Raw genomic sequence first — 10692 nt, forward strand, 5'->3', positions numbered from 1 at the left:
TTCTGCAGAATGACAGGCAGGTCTGCGATGTCACAGACTCCCGGCCCACTCCGTAGAACGTGAGATTAAGTCTCTGAGAACTCCAACTCTAATGGCTCTTCTTCAGGCCATGCTCATTAGCTCTAAATAACATGGTGGTAGCGTAAAGCACCACGGCAGACACCATAATGGCAACATTAACGACCATTACACAGTCATTGGTTTTTAGAACCCTTTACTGCCACAGAGCTCGTGCATCATAACAGCATGTTCTCTGGAGTGCCCTGCCAGGCTAAGCGTAATTTATTAAGGGGACTCTTAGTCTTCGTAAATGGTGTCATCCTCTCTCCCTTGTTTATGCTCTCTCTGTTTCTCTTTTTCTCTCTCTCTGCGTCTCTCTCTTCCTCTCTTTCACCCTCAATGTCTCTCTCTCTCACTCACGCTCTCTCTTTTGTTCTCTCTCTTTCTTTCTGTGCATTCATTCACTCCCTCTCTCATTGGAAAGAAGCAGTCTTGGTGAACTCCTCCAGTCATCTCTATCTCTCTCAGTCGGGGGTTCTTACACGACGCTTGAGAGGATTTGCTCGTGTTCTTTTGCATAATTCCATTTAAAACCCATTTTGCTGCAGATTTCACCCCTTCTCTTCCATTTCTGAGGAACAATCGACTGTAAAACAGGACTCGATGGGAGACTCCCTCTAAACCACAATCATTTGCCTCTTTTAATTGATTGGCCTATCAAAGCTGGATACGTACTCGAGAGTACACACCATGACTTCCCCATCCCAGTAGTGAAGAAGGAAGAATAGATGGATAGAGACAGATCTTCCCGCCTGGTTTTGGCCGCCTAGCCGTGGATCACTGACTGTGATGGATCACTGACTGGCCTGGAAGGGTGGACAGTACAAGGCAGAGCAGTATGAGTGGACAATCAGAGTGAGAGGAAAAGGTTCTGTGTCAGTGCCTATTGGGCTGATATTTATTGTTAAAGGAGACGTTCATATTTTTTTTCTACCAAATCCAAATGTTGGTTGATTTCACTTGGTTTTGAGAAACGTACCCGAACCAGCGATAGACTTCCTCATGCTCGTTCTGCAGTACCAGGGTGTGGATAAAACATGAACAAGAGCAACAAAAACACCCAAATATGTCCTTTTGGAAATGGCAACGCTCTCAGTATAGTAATGCAGGTCTTTAGATGTTGTACACATGAAAATGTGTCATTCTGACCTTTATCCGTAATGGTATATTGTATCTTGTTCGATTCGAGCAGTTTCCCCTATATCCATCTGTGATACATCTCAGTGTATACAGTGATACATCTCAGTGCATCTCTCCTCTCTATAGAATCTATTCCCTCCATACTAACCATGGCAGTTTGCTTCTGCACATTGCTCTGCCCTGTACTGTCCACCCTCTCAGTATCAGGTCTCAGGTGCTCTCTCTCTACCCTCTTCTCCAGCCTCCATCGTGATTCAGAAGTGGTGGTGTCAGATGAACCCCTGCATGGAGGGAGAGGAATGTAAGGTGCTCCCTGACCTCACCGGCTGGTCCTGCAACACTGGAAACAAAGTCAAAACCACCAAGGTGAGAGGACAGGGCCCTTTTCCATCCTCTCTGTGTGTGTGTGTTTGTTTGTTTGTTTGTTTGTTTGTTTGTGTGTGTGTGTGTGTGTGTGTGTGTGTGTGTGTGTGTGTGTGTGTGTGTGTGTGTGTGTGTGTGTGTGTGTGTGTGTGTGTGTGTGTGTGTGTGTGTGTGTGTGTGTGTGTGTGTGTGTGTGTGTGTGTGTGTGTGAGAGAGAGAGTAGTGGGAGAGAGAGATGTTCCTTGGCTTGACACAATTTTTTCCTTTGGTGATACTGAAGAATACTTGAGCTTCTATGATTATTAATTAGCAATTAAATCAATACAGTCTTTGATAATGACAAAATATAAATCATGACAAAATAATATTCTTTCATGAATCAATATGCAATCTGAAAACATCAACAAAAGAAAATATCCTATCAGTATTTACAGCAGAATGTGTCCAATGAGGAACCCATGAAGTCCACACAATACTTAGGAAAAGCTTGAGGAACCCATGAAGTCCACACAGTACTTAGGAAAAGCTTGAGGAACCCAAGAGGTCCACACAGTACTTAGGAAAAGCTTGAGGAACCCATGAGGTCCACACAGTACTTAGGAAAAGATTGAGGAACCCAAGAGGTCCACACAGTACTTAGGAAAAGATTGAGGAACCCAAGAGGTCCACACAGTACTTAGGAAAAGCTTGAGGAACCCAAGAGGTCCACACAGTACTTAGGAAAAGCTTGAGGAACCCATGAGGTCCACACAGTACTTAGGAAAAGCTTGAGGAAACCAAGAGGTCCACACAGTACTTAGGAAAAGCTTGAGGAACCCAAGAGGTCCACACAGTACTTAGGAAAAGATTGAGGAACCCAAGAGGTCCACACAGTACTTAGGAAAAGATTGAGGAACCCAAGAGGTCCACACAGTACTTAGGAAAAGCTTGAGGAACCCAAGAGGTCCACACAGTACTTAGGAAAAGCTTGAGGAACCCATGAGGTCCACACAGTACTTAGGAAAAGCTTGAGGAACCCATGAGGTCCACACAGTACTTAGGAAAAGCTTGAGGAACCCATGAGGTCCACACAGTACTTAGGAAAAGCTTGAGGAACCCATGAGGTCCACACAGTACTTAGGAAAAGCTTGAGGAACCCATGAGGTCCACACAGTACTTAGGAAAAGCTTGAGGAACCCATGAGGTCCACACAGTACTTAGGAAAAGCTTGAGGAACCCATGAGGTCCACACAGTACTTAGGAAAAGCCTGCTATTTCCATCACATTCTCCAGCTTGAGTAACGTTTGATGTCAATTCAATTGACAACCTTTCTCCCATACAGCATCTTGTTTCAATTAAAGTCTTGTAAAACACACTTTTAAGATGAGGAAGCTTACACTTGTTTTCATATTTTAAAAGTTTAGATACAGTAGTGTATTAGGATAATCCTCTAAATACAGGATAGTTTGGTCAGAAAGAGCCAATAAAGCCCCAATGTATGTGACATAAATGGGAAGTCCATGGAAGAAAAGAGCCAATTGTCTGTGGAGCCCCAAGTGAGCAATGTTTGCAAAGATCTGGAAAGAGGGATGGAAAATGGATGTCATGGATAAAAACAAAGCTGCACATAATGTATGTACAGACTGTAACAGTAAACCAGACAATCAGTATGCTAATCATTGTTGTTTATATGAGATAAATATATTTTAATGAAAGCCCTTCACATCCGTTCTACAGTAATATTTTGATGTGTGGAAGTTATTCGCAGGACCAACTGATGGACGGGGCTGTGGACGGGGCTGTGGACGGGGCTGTGGGCGGGGCTGTGGCTGGGGCTGTGGGCGGGGCTGTGGGTGTGTGTATTATGGGATGGTGCAGTTGTGGTTTACTCACAGGTGAACTATAAAAAGAAAAACAGTTGTAAGGAGCACACAGGCACTGTAAGAGTAATTATTCAGAGAGACGGAATAACAGCAGAACATCTGTCACATTCATTAGAAAGCATTATGTCTAGGGGATCCATAGAGGCTTTCAATTTAAGTCCTAATTATATTGGTGAGGGGGATATACGGAAGGATGAATGGCCGCTAAGAGATTGCCGTTAGAATGAATAACCCTGGGTCTCTGAACAACTGAAAGACTGATATGTGAAGTCATCACCATCCTCTATCGCTTTTTCTCTCCCTCTTTGACTGTCTAGCTAATCAGCTGTTGAGGGAGGGTGAGGGAGCGAAGGGGGAACCGTGCCTCATCAACGGACATGAATTCTGCATTTGCTCAGTGTGGAACAGGAGCACAGCTATTAGGAGACGTGGTGGCAGATGTCTCAGGAGATTGCTGCAACGAAACCGACTCCACGGCAACTGTTCCTTCCAGCGACTCGTTCCCTCTCCCCATCTCCCTCTATCTGTGACCTTCTTTCTGTCCCTCTCTATCTATCTCCGTGTTCGATGTGAATGTGTCACGCAAACTCTCTTTCTTTGTCTGTCTGTCTGTCTCTCACTCCCACGTTGCAGGGGTATAGATGCCTGATGGCCCTGTAGAATGAAGGTTATCACTAACACAGTGGAAAACACAGGTTCATAGACGTCAGTTCCCTCTACCATCATTGGAGGGGGGCTGCGGGAGGTTTTATTTCGTAGATGTGCACGCTGTGTCATTTGCTAAGTCCCTCAAAGATAAGTGTATGTTTCTGTGTCACTGGTTCAACTCGCTGATCTTCTGTTCTTTGCTTTCTCTTTCGTAGGTCACACGATAGCAAGAGAATCACTGAGCAGCGACCATCACCAAGTCTCTCTACCGTTAACTCCATGTGTAAAGAAAGGACAGCGCTCATATCTGAGACACTTAGACTGCCGACTGACGGAAGACTGTAAGTCATCTCATAATACCAAGCTGTGACAAAAACTACAGAACATATAAAAAAAAACACTCTCTGATGGACCGAGACACCGAGATACAGTGTCAAATGTAATGCCCAAAACTGCTATGGACTATAGACTTCATAGAAACAAAGGGTGCATACTGTTATGGATGATAAAGACTCCGTCTGAATACTTTTGAGGAGCATCTGAAGACATTTGCCTGTTAATAAACAAATAGGGAGAACCAAAGAGGTGGTTTTGACCAGTGGCCGAGGAGGAAGTGTAATCGATAGCTGTTTTGACGAAGCATTTGTGGATGTGTTGGCACCAGAGCCGCATACAGTGTGTCAGTGTGTGTTTCTATGGCTCTTGGACTGGATCCTGAACTACTCTGATTATAGAATGGAGTGTCGCTGCTCTATCAGGAGGACTTTCTATTCATGAGGGGAGGAATACATCACTCGTGAATCGCAAATTATTGTCAAATTACTCATGGGTCAACTCATTACCATGGAGATGTTTCGATTAATTTAACAGTTCTAATTAGTGTTGCTAAGAAGGATCATAACAACATATAAAACATTTAATGTAAGATCTTTGCACTAGTAGAAGACCGTTTTAGGAATGTTTTGTTTTTCTAGTTATTTCTCGTCTTTTGCTGGTGATGTCACATTAAATGAAAGAGAGGAAGATATTTTTGAAGAGTTTTGCCTCTGATGCTGTAGAGATGACACAGCCCTTCTCTCTGGTATAGTTACAGGTTATTACAAGTTATTCCATGGCTCAGACTAAAGGTATAGTTCCCTTTGAACATATTTAACTATATACTCCGATTCATTGATAACAAGCAAGTAACCTGGACATCATGTGGTCGGTCACTGACTCTCTAGATCTACAGGTTACTTTCTAGTTTTCCATAAAATAAGGTAAATGTGTCATTTGTGGGAACTAATCCTTTAAAGAGTATTAAATACTGCTTGTCACTAACTGTGGACTGTCCAGAAAGCTGAAAGTCGATACCTGTGTGACATCTCTTATGTAAACTGTAAAATAGAGCGCCCATAAACCATTAAAACAAGGTTCTGCTTGTGTCGTGTTTCAGTTTGACAAGGAAATAACATGTTTTTACTCTCTAACTAATCCTTCTCTCCATCCATCTTTTTAAACAATATTTTTGGTAATGCTCTATTTTTACAGGCTACTGTTCGCATGCATTTTCATCTAAAATGTTTTCCCTCTCCATCGATCTTCTCATACCCCCCCATCTCTTTCTCTGCATCTCTCCCTCTCTCTCTTTTTGGTCAGACACGGGGCAAGGCCTGTGATGGCTGCCCTTCTCAGAGTGAGAGGAGAGGCCCTTCAGACTGGCTGCTTTGAGAGCTATGATAAATCTATTTGAGCTGTTGCTTTTCCAGTGCTGAGCCATGGGCCAGAGGGAGCTGGGGACAGCAGGGCTAGTGGCAGCTCCACTCTCTCATTACCCAGGCCTGGATCGCACAAGCCCTCTCCCGGGACCACTGACTTGTATTTTTAGGTTCTACTGTATAAGGGGCCTTATTGTCACAATGCCACACTCTGTCCCCCCTCTCTCAACTCCAATGGCACATTTAAATTCCACACGTGTGCCTGCAGACACACACACACACACACACACACACACACACACACACACACACACACACACACACACACACACACACACACACACACACACACACACACACACACACACACACACACAGAAAAACATATTGTATAGTAATATATAGTACTAAAACACAATTTGAAGAGAGTGTAGATTGTTTGTACTCTTAATGTATTGTGTTTGCAGTGCAAAATTAAGCCAGAGAATGCCTCTCTTTCTCTCCCTCCTCCCCCTCATTCTCTCTCTCTTCCTTTCCTCATCTTCGTGCTCTCTGGAGGGATGTTTACTGGGCTGTGGGCTGTAGAAGAGCCAGGTGTCTGGATCCATCCTACACAGCTCTCTGCAGCAAAATCAATATTTGAGGACAATTTGCGCGCCGCTGCAACCTGGTGGCCGGGGCCTGACACTGCAGCTCCAGTCAGACTTGGAGAGGGAGAGGTGAGACCTGTCTGACGACTGTCATAGGCAACCCATCACAGGTCACTATTATTTCACTGGGAAACTGCACAGCGCACCATATATACAATTACCACTGCTGTGGAGCAGAGACATGTCTGCAGCAAATAGAGGAACTGCTTTAGGCAATAGCCAACAGCTGAACACAACCCTGTGCAGGATGCATTGGCCCCATTCAATAACCAGGTGGGTTATTGAGAGTCACCTCTCTTTTACTGAATGATTTTAATACAGTGAGAAACCATGATAAGACATTAAATAGTAGAAAGAAAGAGTGTCTCTCCGTGGGCAGGTGTCTGAACTGAATGTCTGATTGCAGGATAAATGATTGTGATAAGTGATTGGTCCCTTTAATCTCTGTGGGTAGCCTATGAGGCAGGTGACCATGAGGATGGGACTCACAGTAGCAAACACAACATGAAGGAGTTCAACTAGCTACAGATCAACATGCTAATGAGAGAATCAGTGAGAGAGAGAGAAAGAGACAGACAGGAAAATTAGGACAGAGTGATGGAGGGAGAGAGTGGTAGAGAGGGGAGAGATATTGAAGTTAGTGAGAGGGACCGGAGGAGAATCATGAAGTGGGTGAGAAAGAGAGCAAGACTGTGAAGCGTATTTTAAGTATGCTGGGGTTTATGTTCCATGCTCAGTAGATCCCATGAGGCCACTTGCATTGGCAAACCGTGCACCTCCACTGGTCCATCATCACGCTCCACGGCAATCACAACCTGAGGGGGGAAATCAACCTAGGAAGCACAGCTACTTTGGCTTTTCATTCATCTATTGTCAAGTCCAGTTTGTATTAGCTACTCTCCTGCCAAATTCTGGAAATGTGGGGCTTTTTCTGTTCAGTGAGAATGGTAATCTTCTGATGAGCAAGTGATTCTGTCATAAGCACTGACATGTATGTGACTATTCAGCTCTGCTCTCTGTTATTGGAATATCATGGATGGAAACCGCTTGATATCTTTGAAACTACAAACCTATCTCGCATTTTACATGGTATAATGTAGGCCCCAGTATCACAAGGAACTTAACAGTGAGCATGATTACATTCATTGTATGGACAAACAGACTTTGCAGAGTGATGTCCATTTTATTTACACCCACATTCCCAGTACATTCTTCATCTAGAAGAATGAAGAATTCACGTAATGTAATTACATTTCCTTGAGGGATATATGATAGTAGGACATGATCCTATTGGCTAACCACCCTGTTAGCCTTCAGGTGATGCTATGATCATTAATTGCACAAGTCACGCTCTCTTAACCACCACAGAATATATGACAGAAGCACAACAACACAGGATATTTAAATTCAATCAAACGTTGCAAAATGCCAAACAATCAGGAGATTTTATGATGAATTTGCATGGCGGTGGTGGCCGGCGAGGGAATGCTATTAACGCTGGAGTGACTGAGGATTCATTAAGTTCATCTCCCCTCGCTGTCTGCTCCCAGAAACTCTCGCTGCTGCGTCATCAAACTCTGTTATCTCTCCAAACCAAAGCAATTAGCGACTGGAGGCTCCATTGACCTGGGCCATTGTTGGAGCAGGCTGCTACATTAGCATGGCCAGAGCCTGGGAGCCTTGGCGCTGCCAGAAGAGGTGCCAATGTGACCAGCACTGATAAAGCAGAGCCCTGCAGTGGGCGTTTGTGCAGGAGCTATATGAATACTAACTGGGTACTGCCAGCGTGTCCAATAGGATTTAAGCAGTCAGAGAGGAATTTGTTGTTACAGTGTTGTTTGTGTGTGCCAGGGAGGGATACAGAGAATAAAACTAATTTGTAATTCAGATGGGGTATGATCAGGGTGTGTGAAGTGTGCATGGTGTGTGTGTGTGTGTGTGTTTGCATATGTGTCTGCATTCGTGTTCCAGTGTTGCATGTGTACGCTTATGATAGTGACTGTGAAAATGGTACATCTGTAAAATCACATCAATCACAGCACAACCGAGGTCACCACTATTTTCACTCACGACTCTTTCAGGTCCGTGACAAGCGCAGCATGCTGAGTTTTACCAGAGTGACAGCTTCAGAACATCGTAATGAAAACAGACAATGCCTCTTCAAGCCGTAGCAGTATGGGTTATGACAGACACGGTGAATTTAGATTCAAAGATTATGATAAGATCATTCTGCAAAATATTACGTAAAGTATTACGTTCATTTAAATGAGCTGCAAAGCACAGATCTACGCCACACGATAATGAACACAACTTATGTTTGCGTGCCAGTATGTCTGTTTCCACTGTGTATCGTCAGTGAATACAAACGTACTGTACATGACTTGCAGTTCACCACCTGTGAATCTAGCAGGCCTCTAATTTGTGGAAAGAGGATTTCCTGTCATACTACATCATAGTCAAACAGTGTGTCACATGACCTGAGAAAACACAAAAACAGGACAACCCAGGGCAATAATACAGATAAATAGCTAAAGAAACAGGCAGGAAAATGACTGCAGTTTATGCAAAATAGAGGTTTGCAAAGCGTTTTGTTTTTACCGGTGACAACAACGCACAAGTAGCATGCATTATTCATAATTAATACCCAGTATGGCTGATTCCTCTTCCTTACTTACCAAATTAATGATTTTTTTGGCAACGTCTCCACTCTATTGCATGGGGTGCAGAAAAGGCTTGTATATTCAGGCAGTAGGTGAAATAGGCAGAGTGACTAGGTACATTAGGTATTGTACCAACAAGTCAAAACCATTATTTGTTATTTCTTGGGAAACTGTTGGAACATTTCTAGTCAGCAAAACTACAGTACGCATGGCTCATTCTGAGAGCATATTACTATTGTAGAATGCAGTGAACACACATTATTGTAACCCCTGTTGTCTTCTATTCTAATGTAATATAGTGTGGATTGGTATTCTGGTCAGTGTCAGTCACTTAAAACAAATCGAATGATATTTGTCACATGCTTCGTAAACAACAGGTGTAAACTGTAGCGATGTGCGCTGAGAGTCGGGAAGCAAGTTCAGGGAGTGAGTGTTTTAATAAATAAATATAATAATACATAATTATTTAATTATGAATTATTATTAAACATAATACACAACAAGAAACACGAACAACATACAGACAATACTGGAACAGAAACCATAACGCCTGGGGAAGGAACCAAAGGGACAGACATATATAGGGAAGGTAATCAGGGAGGTGATGGAGTCCAGGTGAGTCTGATGACGCGCAGGTCCGTGTAACGATGGTTAAAGGTGTGTGCCATAACGAGCATGTGACATAAACAGTGAAATGCTTACTTATGGGCCCTTCCCAAGAGATAGAAAAAATCGATTATACCAGGAATAAATACACAATGAGTAATGATAGCTTAGCTACAGACACTAGGTAGCAGTACCCAGTTGATGTGCATGAATACGAGTTAATTGAGGTAGATATGTACATATAGGTAGGGAAGAAGTGACTAGGCAACAGGATAGATAATAAACAGTAATAGCAGCGTGTGTGATGAGTCAAAAGAGTTAGTTAAATAGTTAACCAATAGCTACCTGGACTAACTATTTAGCAGTCATATGTCTTGGGTGTAGAAGCTGTTCAGGGTCCTGTTGGTTCCAGACTTGGTGCATCAGTACCGCTTTCCGTAGAGTAGCAGAGAGAACAGTCTATGACTTGGGTGGCTGGAATCTTTTAGGGCTTCCTCTGACACAATCTGGTATAGACGTCCTGGATGGCAGGGAGCCTGTGATGTACTTAGCTGTACGCTCGAACCTCGATGCTCTCGATGGTGCAGCTGTAGAACTTTATGAGTATCTGAGGGCCCATGCCAAATCCTTTCCCACTCCTGAGGTAGAAGACGTGTTGTCGTACCTACTGTACAACTGTGCTGTTGTGCGTGGAACATGATATATCATTAGGGACGTGGACACCAAGGAACTAGAAGTTGCTGACCTGCTCTACTACAGCCTCGTCGATGTGGATGAGGGTGTGCTCGGCCCTCCATTTCCTTTGTCTCGCTCACGGTGAGGGAGAGGTTGTTGTCCTGGCACAACCCTGCCAGGTCTCTGACCTAATCTCTGTAGGATGGCTCATCATCATCGGTGATCAAGCCAACCACCGCTGTTTTGCCAGCAAACTTAATGATGGTGTGGGAGTCACGCAGTCGTCGGTTAATAAGGAGTACAGGAGGGGATTAAGCACGCACCCTTGAG

The 10692-nt window shown here is 43.7% G+C and overlaps 1 protein-coding gene across 1 annotated transcript in view; it reads left to right on the forward strand.

Annotated features, from left to right (window-relative positions):
- The window catches only part of LOC109890190 (chemokine-like protein TAFA-4), a 60712-nt gene extending 55200 nt beyond the window's left edge, over nucleotides 1-5512 (forward strand). Inside the window, exons 5-6 of the mRNA XM_020482165.2 lie at nucleotides 1442-1566; nucleotides 4290-5512. Coding sequence (XP_020337754.1) covers nucleotides 1442-1566; nucleotides 4290-4301 — 137 coding nt within the window. The 3' untranslated portion in view covers nucleotides 4302-5512. The remainder of the gene's footprint in view (nucleotides 1-1441; nucleotides 1567-4289) is intronic.
- Nucleotides 5513-10692: the final 5180 nt, after the last annotated feature.

This window comes from Oncorhynchus kisutch, linkage group LG5 (assembly GCF_002021735.2).
Source record: "Oncorhynchus kisutch isolate 150728-3 linkage group LG5, Okis_V2, whole genome shotgun sequence".
Taxonomy (NCBI): Eukaryota; Metazoa; Chordata; class Actinopteri; order Salmoniformes; family Salmonidae; genus Oncorhynchus; species Oncorhynchus kisutch.